The 20235-nt window shown below is 42.9% G+C and overlaps 1 protein-coding gene across 5 annotated transcripts in view; it reads left to right on the top strand.

The window, feature by feature from the left end:
- The window catches only part of LOC124002584 (phosphatidate phosphatase LPIN3-like), a 34464-nt gene extending 14624 nt beyond the window's left edge, over positions 1-19840 (top strand). For all 5 annotated transcript variants that reach the window (XM_046310105.1, XM_046310106.1, XM_046310103.1 and 2 more), the window contains 14 exons: positions 2639-2747; positions 2870-3866; positions 4092-4188; positions 6561-6748; positions 8602-8695; positions 8817-8886; positions 10450-10548; positions 10856-10947; positions 11152-11299; positions 11470-11618; positions 15128-15214; positions 15558-15825; positions 17250-17353; positions 17647-19840. In XM_046310105.1, coding sequence (XP_046166061.1) covers positions 2639-2747; positions 2870-3866; positions 4092-4188; positions 6561-6748; positions 8602-8695; positions 8817-8886; positions 10450-10548; positions 10856-10947; positions 11152-11299; positions 11470-11618; positions 15128-15214; positions 15558-15825; positions 17250-17353; positions 17647-17794 — 2650 coding nt within the window. In that variant the 3' untranslated portion in view covers positions 17795-19840. The remainder of the gene's footprint in view (positions 1-2638; positions 2748-2869; positions 3867-4091; positions 4189-6560; positions 6749-8601; positions 8696-8816; positions 8887-10449; positions 10549-10855; positions 10948-11151; positions 11300-11469; positions 11619-15127; positions 15215-15557; positions 15826-17249; positions 17354-17646) is intronic.
- The last annotated feature ends 395 nt before the right edge of the window (positions 19841-20235 follow it).

Here is a 20235-nt window from a genome sequence, read left to right as displayed (position 1 = left end):
TCGATGTGGAGGAACTTAAAACTAGGGGTGTTCCATCGATGTGGATAGGGGTGTTCTCTGCTGTTTCCTGAAGTCCACAATCATCTCCTTAGTTTTGTTGACGTTGAGTGTGAGGTTATTTTCCTGACACCACACTCCAAGGAGCCCTCACCTCCTCCCTGTAGGCCGTCTCGTCGTTGTTGGTAATCAAGCCTACCACTGTTGTGTCGTCCGCAAACTTGATGATTGAGTTGGAGCGTGCGTGGCCACGCAGTCGGGGTGAACAGGGAGTACAGGAGAGGGCTCAGAACGCACTTGAAGCACACATCTGAGGTTACTTGTTGCAGGTGCGTGACGGAATTCTATGATAAGCTTTCTTGGGAACAGGAACAATGGTGGCCCTCTTGAAGCAAGTTTGCTCTGCTAGGTGTCAATTATGTTTATTTCGCTTATGTATGCATTAGAGGTCGACCGATTTTTCTCAATCTCTCTCTGTTCTTGAATGTCTTTCTCCCGCTCTCTTAAAATAGAAAAAGCACACATCTGAGGTTACTTGTTGCAGGTGCGTGGGAATAGGGCCGATTTCAAGTTTTCATAACAATCGCAAATCTGTATTTTTGGACACCGATTTGGACAATTTTATTATTTTTTTACACCTTTTATTTAACTAGGCAAGTCAGTTAAGAACACATTCTTATTTTTAATGATGGCCTAGGAACGGTGGGTCAACTACCTTGTTCAGGGGCAGAATGACAGCTTTGACCTTGTCAGCTCGGGGATTCAATCTTGCAACCTTACGGTTAACTACTCCAATGCTCTAACCACCTGCCTCTCATTGCACTCCACGAGGAGCCTGCCTGTTACGCGAATGCAGTAGAAGCCAAGGTAAGTTGCTACTGTGTGAAGATTATTTATTCCTAACAAAGACGGCCAACTTCGCCAAACGGAATGATTTTAAAAAATCGCATTTGTGAAAAAAGCACAATCGTTGCACGACTGAACCTAACCATAAACATCAATGCCTTTCTTAAAATCAATACACAGAAGTACATATTTTTAAACCTGCATATTTAGCATCCAGGTTAGCAGGCAATATTAACCAGGAGAAATTGTCACTTCTCTTGCGTTCATTGCACACAGTCAGGGTATATGCAACAGTTTGGGCCACCTGGCTCGTTGCGAAATAATTTGCCAGAGTTTTACTTAATTGTGACACAGAAGGTTGTGCAATGTAACAGCAATATTTAGACTTATGGATGCCACCCGTTAGATAAAATACGGAACGGTTCCGTATTTCACTGAAAGAATAAACGTTTTGTTTTTGAAATGATAGTTACCGGATTCTACCATATTTATGACCTAAGGCTCGTATTTCTGTGTATTATGTTATAATTAAGTCTATGATTTGATAGAGCAGTCTGACTGAGCGATGGTAGGCAGCAGCAGGCTCGTACGCATTCATTCAAACAGCACTTTTGTGCGTTTTGCCAGCAGCTCTTCGCAATGCTTCAAGCATTTACATTACATTTAAGTCATTTAGCAGACGCTCTTATCCAGAGCGACTTACAAATTGGTGCATTCACCTTATGACATCCAGTGGAACAGCCACTTTACAATAGTGCATCTAAATCTTTTAAGGGGGGGGATGAGAAGGATTACTTTATCCTATCCTAGGTACTCCTTAAAGAGGTGGGGTTTCAGGTGTCTCCGGAAGGTGGTGATTGACTCCGCTGTCCTGGCGTCGTGAGGGAGTTTGTTCCACCATTGGGGGGTCAGAGCAGCGAACAGTTTTGACTGGGCTGAGCGGGAACTGTACTTCCTCAGTGGTAGGGAGGCGTGCAGGCCAGAGGTGGATGAACGCAGTGCCCTTGTTTGGGTGTAGGGCCTGATCAGAGCCTGGAGGTACTGAGGTGCCGTTCCCCTCACAGCTCCGTAGGCAAGCACCATGGTCTTGTAGCGGATGCGAGCTTCAACTGGAAGCCAGTGGAGAGAGCGGAGGAGCGGGGTGACGTGAGAGAACTTGGGAAGGTTGAACACCAGACGGGCTGCGGCGTTCTGGATGAGTTGTAGGGGTTTAATGGCACAGGCAGGGAGCTCAGCCAACAGCGAGTTGCAGTAATCCAGACGGGAGATGACAAGTGCCTGGATTAGGACCTGCGCCGCTTCCTGTGAGGGCCGCGGGAATATTGAACTCATGTTAAAAGGAACCATCAGCTTTCATATGTTCTCATGTTCTGAGCAAGGAACTTACACGTTAGCTTTTTTACATGGCACATATTGCACTTTTACTTTCTTCTCCAACACTGTTTTTGCATTATTTAAACCAAATTGAAAATGTTTCATTATATCTGAGGCTAAATTGATTTTATTGATGTATTATATTAAGTTAAAATAAGTTCATTCAGTATTGTTGTAATTGTCATTATTACAAATAAATAAAAATTGTCCAATTATTGGTATCGACGTTGAAAAATCATAATCGGTCGACCTCTAGTATGCCATGGCCTTTTTAGAGCTTGGCTCTCTTTCTCTCGCTCTTTATCTTCTGTCTCCCTCGCTCTCTTTTAGTTTCTCTCGCTCTCTCTCTCTGAAGAACAGTTTCTTTGTCTCTTCTGTTTCAATCTCGCGTTCTATTAATGAAGCCTCTCTGTGTCTCTAGTGTGTTCTACAGTCGTCCTTCCTCCCCCAAGAGTGACTCCGAGCTGCTGGTGAAGCCTCAGGAGTCCTCAGGGCCTCAGATGCAGTGGAACTGGGGTGGCTTTCCAAAGGTAGGATATAACAGGGTAGTACAGGTGCCTTAACAGGGCGTACAGGTGTCATAAGTCGATGTAGAAAGTTTGTACTGAAGAAATTCATAACCACTCTGCTTTGTTTTCCCTGCTCCCTCTAGATGTGTTTGGCGGAGAGGGGGACGGTGGAAGTGCAGCGCGTCTCCCCTGGTATCCACTGCTCGGACAGCTCCCACTTCCGCACCATCCAGTGGCAGGACTCCTTCGACATGGGCCAGGAGCCCGATTTCAGCTGTGGCCGAGCGAACAGTAGCGTAACTGTGGTGGTCAGGCCCAAGCCCAGGACAGGACCACCGGTCCCACCCACAGAGACTTCCCCCATAGACCTGGAGAGAACCTCTAAGAGAAGCTCCAGCCCATATCACCCCACCGCAGAGCCACTGACTTTAGCATCATTAGCGATGGCTAGCATGGACTCTTCCCAGGCTCCAGGGCATACAAAAAAGCTGCCCCAAGTAGAGACCCTGCAGGCAGGGGAGGAGGGAGCCAAGGAGTCTGCATCCAACCTGGAGCTGAAAGAGGCAAGATCCTCCCTGGCTAACATAGTTAGCATTGCTAATGGAGGAAATACTGATAGCGTAGCTAGTGAAGGAAGCATAGGTGATGTTGAATGTGTAGCTAACACAGTTAGCCTAATTGAAAAAGACTGCATAGACACACCTATCCCACCCCAAAAGGGTAGCAAAGCTTGCACAGACAGACTAGCTAGCAACAGGATAGATACTTTAGCAAACACTGCTAGCTTACCTGACACTGCTAGCTTAGCCAATGCAGCAGGTACCAACATTGTCACAGAGTCTCTCGATAGGATAGAACACCCAGACCAGGACAGTGCCTTACCAGAAACCAATGGACAGGGGTTTGCAGAAGGAGTTATCGTGAGTGAGTGCAACAGCGGGATCAAGCCCTGCACCGAGGGAGGGGAGGAGATGGAGATCAAATCTGTTATGACGGACAGAGCCCCAGAGGGCTCCCTGACCAATCAGGCTGCGGAGAGTATTGGAGTGACAGACATGGAAGCCACTGAGGCTCTGGGGGAGGAGCATTCTGGCTCAGCAGTCACAACGGGCAAAGCAGAGCACAGAGACAAGAAGAAAGGTGAGAACTCTGGGAGAAACAGATCTACCCATACTCAATTCCAAATGAACACCTAGTCTCACTCCCTAAACCCTAGGCACTTATCCCTTAGATCTGCGGGGATTTGACGGGTATAAGCATTATGTTAATAGATTCAAGAGGATTTGTGTTGTTTTTGACCTGACTTTGAATTGTGCGGTGGTTCTCTGTGCTCAGTCTCTGTGCTGCTGTGCTTTGTGAACACAGGTAAACGCAGTCAGCACCTAGGACCCTCCGACATCTACCTGGACGACCTGTCTAACCTTGACCCAGAGGTGGCAGCTCTCTACTTCCCGCCTAAAGGGTAAAGGGCTCCCTGCTCTGATTTCTTTCTTTCCACCCTCCCTCAATGTAATCAGTGTTCATACATGATAGGTGAGAGAACAGATTCCACTATAGATCTACTTAAAGTTAGAACGGACATTGCTCTTAATCCACAGTTTTTCACAACACTTTTTAAAAAAAATGTACATTAAGTTTTGGTGTCTCCCGTGGTTAAATATTAATGGAGGTCAACAGGCAATAGATTTCATAATATGCAGCCCAAAATATGTCACCTTTCCCCCACTCTGACCCAAGTTCCTAGTTGGCATGCCTTCCGCAATCCACACTTACTCAATGTCAAGGATGCATTCCCTAAACTAATCATGAGACATTGTATCTTATCTTAGGCTTGACTTTGTCCTCACAAGGCAGGTCACACTGCTAGGGACTCGGCATAAGATATCAGTGTTTTTCAAAGTTCTAAATATCAGAGTAAGAAATTGACGGACTCTACAAAAGCTCCAACCAAGTTTATTCACCCCAAAGGGTTGAACAGACAAAGAACATATTCATACAAGCCCTGATATTTAACCCTTTCTCCTATGCTGAGCCCCTCCTTCCACATCTGAACAGCCAATACACATCTGTTGCTATCCAGAAGATTAGTGATATATATTCTTCCTCACTTCATCTAACCAGACCGCTGCCCAAATTCCTCACTCCTCCCCAACTCAGGCGGTCATTGTGATTGGTACCAGACTGTTTCTCTTCTCCTCCCATAGGATCCCTGATGGCTAACAATAACAAATCCTGACATAATGTAAACGTTATACATTACCCTTTCTCCCTTAGTGAAATAAGTATATTTCATGATTTCTTAAGTCAAGAAATCAGAACCTCTCAAAGTCTTATTGATCCCATTGTTAAATACCATTCGGATCTGTCACTCATTCTATTTACAGTCAATTCCTGGGACTGTTTTCATAAATTTTCTCAGAGTAGGAGTGCTGATCTATGGTCCATTTGAACTTTTCGATCATAATGAACAAGATCACATGGAAAAACTTGTTATGGCTTTATATCCCCTGCTATAATGTGGATAATCAGGAATTCCCCAGGGTAGGTGTTTAGGCCCCTTGCTTTAAAAAAAAATGTTACTAATGACATGCCACTGACTTTGAGTAAAGCCAGGGTGTCTATGTATGCGAATGACTCGACACTATACACAGCTACTACAGCGACTGAAATGACTGCAACACTCAACAAAGAGCTGTAGTTAGTTTTAGAGTTGGTGGCAAGCAATAAGTTAGCCCAAAATATTTCTAAAACTAAAAGCATTGTATTTGGAACAAAACACTCACTAAACCCTAAACCTCAACTAAATCTTGTAATAAATTATGTGGAAATTGAGCAAGTTGAGATGACTAAACTGCTTGGAGTAACCCTCGATTGTAAACTGTCATGGTCAAAACATATTAATGCAGTAGTAGCTAAGATGCAGTAGTAGCTAACAACACTTCAACAAGGCAGGTCCTACAGGCCCTAGTTTTGTTGCACCTTGTCTACTGTTAAGTCGTGTGGTCAGGTGCCACAAAAAAAAGGATTTTGGCTCAGAGCAGGGCAGCATGGCTGGCCCTTGGATGTACACAGAGAGCTAATATTAATAATATGCATGTCAATCTCTCCTGGCTGAAAGTGGAGGAGAGATTGACTTCATCACTGCTTGCATTTATGAGAGGTATTGACATGTTGAATGCACTGAGCTTGTCTGTCTAAACTACTGGCACACAGCTCGGACACCGATGCATACCCCACAAGACATGCCACAAGAGGTCTCTTCACAGTCCCCAAGTCCAGAACAGACTATGGGAGGCACACAGTACTACATGGAACTCTATTCCACATTAAATAACTGACACAATCAGTAAAATTAGATTTTAAAAAGACCTTATGGAACAGCAGGGACTGTGAAGCAAGAAACATTGGTGCACACACACACGATAACATACGCACTATACATACACTTATTTAGTACTGTAGATATGTGGTAGGGGCCTGAGGGCACACAGTGTGTTGTGAAACCTATGAATGTATTGTAATGTTATAAAAATTGTATAAACTGCCTTCATTTAGCTGGACCCCAGATAGAATGGGGATCCATAATAAATACATGAACTAGAGGGACCCCGATCCTTGATCAACACTCCTACTCTGAGAAGCTTTAAGAAAACGGCCCATGATAAATGCGACAGCTTGGAACTTGTATTTTCACCCATTGTAATTATGAAATGGTAGCGTTAGATTCTGAATTATTATTTGGTAGCAGGTTTTGGGGTCACTTCCATTTTTAACTCAGGCAAAGTAAACTCAAAGGCATAGAGGTAGACAATTTTCCCTCTACTCTCCATTTAGTGAGACAGAAGGGAGCTCGCGGCAGGGTGCTGAGCAAGGGTCTGGGTCTGGTAACCAGTCTCCCCAGTCGGTGGGCAGCGGGGCCATGGACAGCGGAACAGAGTACCTGTCGGACTCCACCTCCGACCACATGGATGTCAGCATGTCCCTCTGCGGCCGCACCGGCCACACCAGCCAAATCAACAAAGGTGTGTGTGTGACAAAGAGTGTGAGAGAGAGGGAGTTATTGAAATTACTGTATGTATATTTTCCTTCCACGAGACAGCTGTGCATGTCTCATGGAAGGGCACATTTCCTTCACTCTTTGCTGCTCCTAACGATGGTCTTTCTGAAGCTTGTGAGTAAACCATGAAGACAGTATTTATTTAATCTAAAAATGACTAAGTATGGGATAATCAATAAGGGGCTATGTGTCCTGTGGAAAATAATGCATGACATGAAAGTGTGTGCCAAGAAGCACTATCAGAATTACATTTTCCCACAGAAGGCATAGGGCCCTGAATTGATTATCCCACTTATTGCACAGCTATAATTTAGCACATTTGCTGCTAGAAATGTGTTCAACATCCACTGAAGTAGCGAGCAGGTTTATTAGATGGCTACAATAGTTGCCTTTGTAACCAAACAGACTTGCTAGCTTATCTCACCAAAGCTAGTCAGTCCTGCTAGATTTCTACTATGAAAATTAAATTCAACAATGCCAATAATATATTCATTTTGACTTTTGCTTTCAAAAGAATGAACTTCATAGCGATTGAATATTGCCATGCATTATTTAAGCAATAAGGCCTGAGAACCCGGGGCCAAAGAACAGCCCTTAGTCGGGAGGTATCGCACGATAATCCCCGAGTTTGAGGGCCTTATTGCATAAATTATTACAAAATATTTTAATTAAAAACATTTTAACGAGTAGATTCATTTTTACATTCTGAAGTTGCTACCCAAGCGGCCTGACCGTTAATTATTTTCTGTTGTTTTGACCCAGTTGTTCATTCTATTCATTTGACGTTGCTACGCTAAACAAATCATTGGCATGCAGCTAGCTAGCAGAGGTTCAATGCTGAGCTACAAGTACTTCAATAATTATTTAATAAATATCGAATAGGCCTACATGGGCATCAACTATTACAGTTGGCGAGTCCGAGCTAACCAAGCCAGTTGATGTTAATAGTGATGTTTACGTTGATGGCAAACGAGTGGAAGAGCTGTCCATGGTTCGACTTTGCTATTTTTAAACAAATCATTGTCATATCAAGTTTCATTTGTCAGAAACACATGGTTAGCAGATGTTAATGCGAGTGTAGCGAAATGCTTGTAGCTAGTTAACTTAGAGCCAGGCAGGAAGGTCTGTTTCACACCAAATAGTAGCATGGGAAAATGTATGTGTAGATGCTTTTTCCCCAAGGGCGATAAAGTTTCGAAATTTTCCTTCCTGGGCTGCGGGACAGTGGAATTATGACATTAACACGTCATGGTATTTTGTGGAAGTTGTTGTCCCACGACTCCTGCATATCAACCAATCAGCATCCAGGATTTAAACAATCTGGTTTGTAATGGGAAATAATGCACACTCTAGAATGCCCTTCAAGACAAAAAAAAAACGAGTATTCATCAATGCCATTGTAGTCATGGGTTGCACCTCTGTCACTCAGTTGTGTCATTGCCATTGTTATCAAGGTTCAACAGACCCTCCAGCCACATTTGATATCAAAAAGTAGAATGAGGGCTAATGACTTTGAATGGGAGCTATGACTGTTTCGCCTAAATTACACTAATGGTTTGGAAATACAATGACCTTGTTAAAGTAGGCAAATATTTTGTAGGAAACAGCTTTGCCATCATGTCGTCAAGTTTACTTTAGACAGTTGGCAATGTTGTCATTTGCCATTAAAGCTTGTTGTCAGTCCTAAAACAAATGTTCAAAACAATGTTGTGACGAAATGTACAGTCCAATGAATAATGTGGTAACCTATGTTATTTTCTTATTTTTACCCGTTTGTATTGATGAGACTTTCTCTATTGCCATTTCCCTTTGTTCCAGATAAGTTTATGGAACAAGTTGTGAACTACCAAGATTTGGTGAGCAACCCTGGACTTATCGAAGATCCAAATCTGGTTATCTGCATCAACTCAAAGTAAGTTCCAGAAATGGTAATGATATACAATACATCTGATCTTGTGGTTCTGCTGTGGTACTGTATGATTTGTATAGGTCTCTGTCAGTTGACTAATTAGGTGTTTTTGGTGCTCTTTTAGGTACTATAACTGGGCAGTAGCTGCCCCTATGGTCCTGTCAATGCAAGTCTTTCAAAAGAATCTACCAAAGGTATATCACCGATCTCTCACCAGTCTATACCTGCTCCTTTGTAATACTTTTGAATGTATGAGGTAGAGGTCGACCGATTTAAACGGAAGGGCCGATTTCAAGTGTTCATAACAATCGGTAGCTTATCTTATGAAAAAACAATCAATCTTAACATGGTTGATGATATTACTAGTTTAACTAGCTTGTCCTGTGTTGCATATAATCAATGCAGTGCCTGAAATTGTGTCACTTTTCTTGCGTTCAGTGTAAGCAGAGACCGAGTATATGCAGCAGTTTGGGTCGCCTGACTTGTTGCAAGCTGTGTGAAGACCAGTTCTTCCTAACAAAGACTGTAATTAATTTGTCTGAATTTTACATAATTATGACATAACATGGAAGGTTCCGTATTTCACTGAAAGTATAAACGTTTCGTTTTCGAAATTATAGTTTACGGATTTGACCATATTAATGACCTGAGGCTCGTAGTTCGGTGTTTATTATATTGTAAGAAAGTCTATGACTTTATAGAGCAGTCTGACTGAGCGGTGGTAGGCAGCAGCAGGCTCGTAAGCATTCTTTCAAACCGCACTTTCCTCCGTTTCCCTGCAGCTTTTAGCAATGCTTGAAGCACAGCGCTGTTTATGACTTCAAGCCTATCAACTCCCGAGATTAGGCTGGCAAAACTATTGTGCCAATAAGAACATCCAATCGTCAAAGGTCTATGAAATACAAATGGTATAGAGGGAAATAGTCCTATAGTAACTACAACCTAAAACTTCTCAACTGGGAATATTGAAGACTTGTGTTAAAAGGAACCACCAGCTTTCATATGTTCTCATGTTCTAAGCAAGGAACTTAAACATGGCACATATTGCACTTTTACTTCTCCAACACTTTGTTTTTGCAATATTTAAACCAAATTGAACATTTATTTATTTGAGGCTAAGTTGATTTTGATGTATTATGTTAAGTTAAAATAAGTGAATCAGTCGACCTCTAGTATGGGGAGTAGTATGCCAGGGCACACTTCAAGGGTGCATTCAGTTTGATTCAACTTTTGCGTGACGGTTTGTACTGAATGACACGTTTCCTCAAAACGGTGTGCAGCGTTTTCAACAGCTTTTGAGGTACGTTTGCTCCCGTTTGGTGGGTGTTGCAAGGGGTGGCCCTAAGTTGTGGCACGATCAATATGTGTGTGACCATTTAAAATAGTCCCGTCTGACTCAGTTGGTAGTGCATGGCTCTTGCCATGCCAGGGTTGAGGGTTCGATTCCCACGGGGGACCAGTACGAAAATGTATGCACTCACTACTGTAAGTCGCTCTGGATAAGAGCGTCTGCTAAATGATTCAAATGTAAAATGTAGTAAACTCCTGCGGCACACCGTACACATGTCCTCTAGACCACCATAATTACAATGTTCTTCAACTGGTCCTTCAATACAGTACCGTTTCCATTGAACTAAATTTTGCACACCGTTCTGTCATACTGAACGCACCCAAGGATAAGGAACGATAATTGGAAGGCAGGGAAAGTGGTGGCAGGTGTAATATATGACCTTTAACCTTGTGCTGTCTGTTTGTAGAGTGCCATTGACCAGCTGGTGAAGGATAAGATGCCCAAAAAGTCTGGCCGCTGGTGGTTCTCCTGGAGGAGGAAGGACATGGACACTAACCCAAACCAGGTAGCCTATCGCAGTGTTTTTCAATCCAGGTTAGGGCCGTGTTCAGTAGACACGAAACTAAAGAAACTGGGAGGTACTATCTGAAATTGTTTTCTGTTGCAAAATGTTATGCTACGGTGTGGCCTAATGAACACGACCCAGGACTTCTGGGGACCCCCAGCCGTCGCACATACAGTCTAGCACCAGCACACAATTAATTTGACATTTTAGTTGGATTGGAATGTCTTCTTATTGAAGGATAATGGGTAAACCGCTGCTTAGCTTTTAATTTATAACAATATTTTTCGCCGTCTTTCTTTTACTACAGCCTGGAGAGAATTCCAAGCAGGATCAAGAGAAGGCACAAGCAGAGACTGAAGAAGCCTCAACCTCTGTTTCCGGTCACTCAACAACGATACTGTGAGTGATCACAGGCGCACATTGTTCCCCATGCGTAACTCAAATGCATGTTTTGCCTAAAAGAGTTCCATGAAAAATTTAGAATTTGGCCTTTTGTGGTTTCTTTTAGCAGAATTGCTTGTCTATTCCATTAGTTATCTACCATATAGTGTGAAATAAGACTGCGTGCTAAAATAGTGTGTGACTGTATGCGTGACTGTCCAGGGCCACTCTCGATGACCTGACAAGCGACGAGGAGGCGGGCCTGGGCCGAGATGGCAGCCTATCATCAGAGACCTCCGAGACCATGACCACCGCCCAGTGTTTCAGCCAGATGTACCGGAAGTCCCTACGCCTCACTTCCGATCAGATAGTACGTCACCCGTGACACACACACACACACACATACACACACACACACACACACACACACACACACACACACACACACACACACGACCACTACCTCATGATCCCGACCATGTGGTAATTTCCCTGCCCCCTCAGTAAGCCATCTTAACCTCGTGATTGTGTTGTGGCCAGGAGCGGTTGAACCTGCGGGAAGGGGCCAACAAGGTGGTGTTCAGCGTGACCACTCAGTACCAGGGCACCTGTCGCTGCGAGGCCGCCATCTACCTGTGGAACTGGGACGACCGCGTCGTCATCTCAGACATCGACGGAACCATCACCAAGTGAGCAGAATGCTTTCTCCGAGTACTACTGAATGCCTTTAGGGGTGGTTTATCACGATCGGCGCACAGTATGATGTGCATGTGTATCCACATACATTGGGGTCTGAAATTATTAACACCCTTGATTAGGAGATGAACAGTAATGATTGTATAAAATAAATAATTAATACTGAGCTATATTGTATGCTCCCAAAAATGTGGGAAATGTGTTTTATTCTAATCAATTGCTCAGAGAAAGAGGTTTTGTTTTAACAAGTTAAACGAATTGTTCTCAGGCAAGGTAAAAGTTTAAAAGTATCTGGTTTTAAATGCACTCGAGTCCCGTGGTGGGGAAATTATTCTATTGTCATGCTTAAAAAGTAAATGCTATACATTAAATTCCTTATATTAAGCAAACCAGATGGCACAATTAATTTGTCTATTTACGGCGGACAGCTAAGGGGTACACTCCAGCACTGACATAATTTACAAACGCAGTATTTGTGTTTAGTGATCCGCCAGATCAGAGGCAGTAGGGATAACAACACGTGATATCGATAGGTGTGTGAACTGGACAACATTGCTGTCCTGCCTGAGCATTCGAAATGTAACGAGTACTTTTGGGTGTCAGGGAAAATGTATGGGAGTACGAAAGTACATATTTTCGTTTGGAATGTAGTGGAGGAAAAGTACATATACCCCAAACAAATGACTTGTTGTTTTGCCTCTACTCCAGCACATTTGAAATGATACAAAGTGCTGTCTGTCAGCTTTAATTTGAGGGTATTTTCATCCATATCAGGTCAACCGTTTAGAAATGACAGGACTTTCTGTACATAGGCCCCCATTTTAGGGAACCAAAGTATTTGGGATATCCTTGTCTCATTCCGCACTAGCGACTCCTGTGGCGGGCCGGGTGCAGTGCACGCTGACCAGGCCGCTAGGTGTCTGGTGTTTCCTCCGACACATTGGTGCAGCTGGCTTCCAGGTTGGATGCGCGCTGTGTTAAGAAGCAGAGTGGCTTGGTTGGGTTGTGTTTCGGAGGACGCATGGCTTTCGACCTTCGTCTCTCCCGAGCCCGTATAGGAGTTGTAGTGATGAGACAAGATAGTAACTACTAACAATTGGATACCACAAAATTGTGGAGAAAAAGGGAGTAAAATTCAAAAAATATTAGTCAAAAGTTTAATATTTGGTCCCATTTTCCTAGCACGCAACGAACACATCAAGCTTGTGACTCTACAAACTTGTTGGATGTATTTCCAGTTTCTTTTGGCTGTGTTTTGGAGTATTTTGTACCCAATAGAAATGAATGGTATTTAATTAGTTGTCATTTTGGAGTCACTGTTATTGTAAATAAGAATATAATATGTTTCTAAACACTTCTACATTCTGGATGCTACCATGATTTCAGATAATCCTCAATAAATTGTGAATAATGATGAGTGAGAAGGTTAAAGATCCTACCCCCAAGACATGCTATCCTCCCCTGTTATTGGTAATGGTGGGAGTTAGCATGTCTTGGGGCTAGGATCGTTGATCTTCAAACTTTCACTCATCAAATGAAATGGTATTTGTCACATGCTTTGTAAACAACAGGTCTAGACTAACAGTGAAATGCTTACCTTCCCGACAATAAAGAATAACTAATACAATTTATTGTAATAATAGGAAGAAAACAATTGTAACACAAGGACTAAATACGCAATGATAGATTTGCTATATATACATGGGGTTCCAAGTCGATGTGCAGGGGTATGACGAAGTTGAGGTAGGTATGTACACTAACCGTTTTAAGGTTTGGGCTCACTTAGAAATTTCCAGCTACAATTAGTCATTTACAACATTAACAATGTACACTGTATTTCTGATCAATTTCACGTTATTTTAATGGACCCTTTTTGCTTTTCTTTCAAAAACAAGGACATTTCTAAGTGACCCCAAACTTTTGAACGGTGGTGGACATAGGGGTAAAGTGACTAGGCAACAGGATGGATAAATGGACTGTAGCAGCAGCGTATGTGATGATGAGTTTGTGTGTTATAGTATAAGTACACTACTTGACCAAAAGCATGTGGACACCTGCTCCTCGACCATCTCATTCCAAAATCATGGGCATTAATATGGAGTTGTTCCCCACATATTTTGTGTGTATTTATATATCTATATATGAGATAGATAGATATCTTCTGAGGGGGAAGAGGTGTTGTCGTGCCCTATTCACGACTGTGCTGGTGTGTTTGGATCATGATGGGTCCTTTAGCGTTGTGGACACCAAGGAACTTGAAGCTCTCAACCTGCTCCACTACAGCACCATTAGTGTGAATAGGGGCGTGTTTGGCCCTCCCTATCCTGTTGTCCACATTAAGCTTCTTTGTCTTGCCCACATTGAGAGAGTGGTTGTTGTCCTGGCACCACACTGCCAGGTCTCTGACCACCACCTCCTTATAGGCCGTCTCATCGTCGTTAGTGATCAGGCCCACCACCATCGTGTCATTGGTAAACTTGATGATGGTGTTGGAGTCACGTGCGGCCACGCAGTTGTGGGTGAACAGGGAGTACAGGAGGGGACTAAGCACACACCCCTGTGGTGCCCCCGCATTGAAGGTCAGTGTAGCGGAAGTTTACCCTTCCCACACCACCTGGGGGTGGCCCATCAGGATGTCCAGGATCCAGTTGCAGAGGAAGGTGTTTTGTCCCAGGGTCCTTAGCTTAGTCATGAGATTTGAGGGCACTATGGTGGTGAACGCTGAGCTGTAGTCTATGAACAGCATTCTCACATAGGTGTTCCTTTTGGCCAGGTGGGGAAGGGCAGTGTGGCATGCAATAGAGTTTGCATCATCTATTGATCTGTTTGGGCGATTTGCAAATAGGAGTGGGTCCAGGGTTTCTGGGATGATGGTGTTGATGTGAGCCATGACCAGCCTTTCAAAGCATTTCATGGCTACAGATGTGAGTGCTATTGGGCGATAGTCATTTAGACAGTTTACCTTGGCGTTCTTGGGCACAGCAACTATGGTGGTCTGCTTGAAACTTGTAGGTATTACTGACTGGGTCAGAGAGGTTGAAAATATAAGTGAAGACACTTGCCAGCTGGTCATGCTCAGCGTACTAGTCCTGCAGCCTTGTGAATGTTAACCTGTTTAAAGGTCGTACTAGCATCAGCCTAGCGGTTAAGAGCGTTGGGCCAGTAATCGCAAGGTTGTTGGTTTGAATCCCCAAGCCGACGAGGTGAAATATCTGTATTCCCTTGAGCAAGGCACTTAACCCTAATTGCTTCTGGATAAGAGCGTCTGCTAAATGATAAAAATATAACATGTCAATTATTCACAATTCATTCGGGATGATCCGTAATCATGAGCAATTGGATTAGTATAAAATACTATAATTTTCTGTTTTTTTTTTAGTATACAATGTATTTATTTTATATAGTCATTTTTGCTCATTTTTATCAAGGTGTCAATAATTTCGAACCCGTGTATATGTGTGTGTTCAGTGATGTACTTACTCTCTCTCCTTACTCGTCATAGGTCTGATGCTCTTGGGCATATCCTACCTCAGCTGGGGAAAGACTGGACGCACCAGGGCATCGCCCGACTGTACCACAAAATCCACCAGTAAGTGCCTACGCTCACACCAGGGTCATGTTCAGTAGGGCACACTGCAGCAAAACCTTTTGAGACGAAAATGAGCATTTCTTATTGGACATGTCTTCTGTGTGATGCATAATGAACATGAAGCAGCCTCATGATCCCCTCCATTTAACTTTTACTGTGCACGCATTGGTGCCGAAACACTTGTATGTGCCCAAAAAGGGTGACATTGTGACACATCCTGGTCTGAATATGCAATGCTGAGCTTCTCATTAGAAGCTGTTGATAACTGACAAGATTATTCTGTATTTCTCTCCTGCACTCTCTCTCCCCTTGCTCTTTCTCACTCTTTCTCTCTCCCTCCTAGGAACGGCTACAAGTTCCTGTACTGTTCAGCGCGGGCCATCGGCATGGCCGATATCACCAAGGGCTACCTGCAGTGGGTGAACGACAAAGGCACCGTCCTCCCCAAGGGCCCTGTTCTGCTGGCCCCCAGCAGTTTCTTCTCTGCCCTGCACAGAGAGGTGGTGGAGAAAAAGCCTGAGGTGTTTAAGGTTGCCTGCCTTACCGACATCCGAGATCTGTTCAACCCCCAGAGGCAGCCCTTCTACGCAGCCTTCGGTAACAGGACCAATGTAAGCCACACGCGTACAGTACTGACACAGGCCTTGTCCCGTTCCCCGACTTGCGTCCTATGAGAAATTAGGGAGTTTTATAGTATTTCAAATTGTGAAAATGATGTGTGCTTTAAATGCCAGGATGTCATACTCATTTCGGCTTTTTTATCTTGTACGAATTCACTATTAAGGAAGAGAATCATCTTTCCAGACCCACGTGTCTTTGACCACAGCTGGTAATCAGCTGATGGTTAAATAAAGGGATGGGCTGTACCAAAATTAACCAATGGCGGGAAACAACGTGCACGTTAGACCGTGCGTTCTCAGTATTGGTGAGCCTAGTATGTTGACAGGGCTCGACGTTACCGCTTGTCCGGGACAAGTAAAAATATATATATACAAAATTCGGACAACTTAAATCTATATTCTGCTTGTCCAACAAGTAAAATATGTACAGTATCAAACAATTACTCCGATCAGTTGAACACCCTTCTCCCATTCTCTGCAGAGCGCATTGGAGTATAATTATTGTATCACACGTGTGCCAGTGCAAGGGGGCTGTTGCTCGAGGAAAGCTGGGGACATTTCAGCAGTAGTTAGCCTATGAAATAATGACACACAACAGACAAACTAGATGGCCGATTCAAAACATATCGTGTAGTCTGGCAAATGTATTTGGGTAGTTGGCTGTTCAGCTATTTGCTTGTGTTTAATGTCATTGTTATGTCCTATGCCCTAAAAAAAAACACTTGTGAATAACCGCAAATGGCACACGCAGCTGAACGGGTGTGTTCATAAAACCAATGCAACATAGCCTACTTCGGTTGTAAAACAGTCTCTCAAGTGCTCAATATCGGGAGTTGAGAAACATCTGACAGCGTTGGAAAACATGGATTCCCCTCAATTCGATATTGGCCATGTAATTTTGACAACGTTATAGAATGTTCTTACAATAGCCTAATTGACAAATGGCTCCCATGCTATCAATAGATCTCCCCTAAAACCTGAATTGAGAGACATTTGTGAAAGGTTTGTCTTAAAGTGGCAGTGTTGTTGTATTTTGAGACAGACTTGAATGCAATTTTTGTCTGATTCTCTGTATGGCAATAATAATAATTATTATATATATATTTTAATTTAGTGGTTCCGTTCAACATACAACACAGTTGTCAGTCACTTTTTTTGGCCCATGGTGTTACAGACCATTTTCTATTTTTGGAAAAGTGACTTGATCTTTCGGACAAGAGAAAGTTTTTGAGTTTATTTTAAATGTCAAGCCCTGGTTGATATTTGCTGCTTACTGTGTGTCAGTTCGGGGACACACACCACTGACTCATTTTCTATTTGTTTGTTCTGTGTTTCTAAATCCATTCCCTGGGTGATGGATTGAGGTGTTTCTAATATATTTGAAATGAAGTTTGAGTTGAGTGTTGTTATTTCAGGATGCCTATGCCTATAAGAAGGTGGGTGTCCCTGACACCAGGATCTTCACTGTGAACCCCAAAGGAGAGCTCATTCAAGAGAAGACCAAAGGGAACAAGTCATCGTAAGTGTACCACCCAACCGAGAAGAGTGACAGTGGTCAGTCAACTCCTCATAAGTGCACTTTGGATAAGTGCACACTTGACACATGCAGTACAATTTTCCCAGTCCCAATTTAATTACATTCTTTAAAAAAAGATTGCTCATAATAACTGCATGTTCTGGTTTAGAGCATGCTGTGTCATGTCTGTTCCAATTCGCTGAATATACAGTATCAGTTGACTCATGATAAGTAAAACTGAATCCATAGAGCTGCGATAGCTCCAGTACATTATGCTCTGTGTGTGTGTGTCACAGGTACACACACCTCGGCGAGCTGGTGGAGCACTTCTTCCCTGAGATCTCCAAGGATGGGACTTCATCCTCCTTCCACTGCCCTGAGTACAGCCACTTTTCCTACTGGAGAGAGCCCCTACCACCACTGGACATGTCCTCACTGGACTAGACACACACACACACACACACACACACACACCACTGGACAAGTCCTCTCTGGACTAGACACTAGCGCGCATGCACACACTTTCTTTCCTCCCCTTTGCTACTTTTCCTTCTCTCTCGCTCTCTGTCGATCCGTTTCTGAATTCATAAATGGCTTTACTAAGTGTTCATTGCCTGGAATATTCTAGATGTGAAAGATTCTCATTTAATATACTCTATATTTTCCTGTGTCATTAATCTAATGCAATAGAGAAGACCAAGCTAAAGTGTATGGATTTCCAAAAAATACTGGGAGACACACACAGACATGCACAGAGCTAAATTGAGACCAAATATGCATTGATGACTGTTCAGTTTACGCAACACTGTATACTTCATATCGTGGAATATTGATTGCAAAATGTCACTGCACTGGCTGTGCCATATTGCCATTATCCAAACGATACTGGAGCAAGGTACATTTGTGCGTCTCAAGAGTTCCAAAAAGAGCGTTGCCACTTTAAAACACAGTTAGCAAACCTGCATACTAATATACTATACAAATTATAACATCTACGTACAGACGCAACTGGACAAAAATACCCTTCTGAGTTTTAAGTTTGTTTTCTCACTTGTTTGCCTGAACTTTCTACTTCATTTGGATACAATTCCATCCTATATATTGTTTTGAAAAACATATTTATTAGCTCATTGTACTATTGAGCGCAAAACAGCTTTTTAGCGTAGAAAAGGTAAGTAGGCCTTCAGCTTGATTTGAAAACAAAGCCCCCCAAAAAACAATGCCAAACCACGTGAGTATTTATGCCTTGTGTTCTAATGGGACTGATCTGGAATTGTCCAACTTTCTCTCTGCCTGTACTCGCTATAGTCCATTGCAGTGACGACTCAGTAGTCTGCTTTAAAGGGATAGTTCACCCACATTTCTCCCTTTTTTCTGTACTTTAAAAGTAGTCCATAGACTATTATGATAGACTGCAGTACACTCTTCCCATGTGATGGTGGAACATTGAATGTCAGCATGACCAAGTAACCGTACTTTGAGTTTTACATTAGATGAGTAAAGGACAAAACCATTTTATTTTTACAGTGCTAAAATGAGATTAGTGTAAAAACTCTAAAAAAGCAATAGAAGTGTGTGTGCATGTTGACCCCAAAGAGTATATTGTAGCTCGAAAATACAGTCATTGTAATGGAGACAATGTGTTGAGTTGTAGCCTAGCGTGATGAGTAAGCCCGTCCGTCTGAGACCAAAATTACTTGAACTGCTGCTTTTGACTGGAAGCTAGCTTTTTGATCTAGTTTATAGTTGACTTCGCTATGTATTTTGGAGCTCTTGCATCAAGGATTTGGTAGCAGTTGGATACACACAGGCCCCAACTAGAAACGGGACCCAACCAGAAGCAATGCCTAGCCCCTGCCCCCGCACAGTGGTCAGGGTGGTGCATCAGGCTTCTTGCACCCTGGAAAAAGTGTTTCAGCTTTACACAAGAGACGAGGGAGTAGGGTCTAGGGGTTGTTTCAGGACAGGTGCAATGGCATAGTAGGTTAGAGGTTGATTCTAAAGTCTGGGTTAAAGCTATAGCCCCTCATTAGCTTTTGTCACTCCGAGGTGCGTTATGGGCGAGATCTTAGCAGAATGTGTGTTGCTACTAGTTAACAGTAGGCTCGGATCACACCACTCTCTTTAAGGTTACTACACTTCATGTTTTCGAGCTGAGCCATATAGATATTTATATATGGTTTCGATGCGGTTTTATACGAGGCCGTACGTGAATCGGGTGGTTCAGAATCGGACACATTCCAGGGTTGATTAAATAGAACCGGTTGGGGAATTGAAATGGTCTGATTTGACACGGTGCCTTCTTGTTTATATGATTCATAAGCTTTTTATATGTATTGATATTTCTAAATATATTGTTTAATGTCATCCAAAGTAATACCATGGGCTCTGTGTGGAGACTAGAGAAATTGCATTGGACCCGAAAAGCCCTGTCGTTGCTGTAAGTTTTTATCAAATTATCTTAATATAAAGTAAATACTGTAAAACACACCATGTTTCTTTTTGTCTTATTTTGTCTGACTTGAGTTGGAACATGTGCTTTGCCGTTTTTTAAAAAGTAGCCTACTGCAGCAGAGGTGTCGTGGTGCCTGGAGTGGGTACACTCAACATTTTCTTTCACAAAAAGAAATCCTAAGCGTCCCGCCAAGCGAAGGAAACACGCCCGAAGTGAAAAATTATTTGACAAACAGTGCCATGTACTCTCAATGACCTAAAATCATCAATCTTAGTCTTTCACAATCTTGGTAATTCACAGTCAGGCTAACCCAAATTCTACTATGCAAGTAGGCTAATAGTAGACCTAATATTGAACCATAAATGAGGCAGTCAACAGAGTTGGAAATTCGATTTTTGTTTATTCTTTTGAGGTCTGGGAAGAATCTAAG

The sequence above is a fragment of the Oncorhynchus gorbuscha genome, linkage group LG18, assembly GCF_021184085.1.
Source record: "Oncorhynchus gorbuscha isolate QuinsamMale2020 ecotype Even-year linkage group LG18, OgorEven_v1.0, whole genome shotgun sequence".
NCBI classification, from domain to species: domain Eukaryota; kingdom Metazoa; phylum Chordata; class Actinopteri; order Salmoniformes; family Salmonidae; genus Oncorhynchus; species Oncorhynchus gorbuscha.
This window is presented reverse-complemented; position numbering and strand designations above follow the sequence as displayed.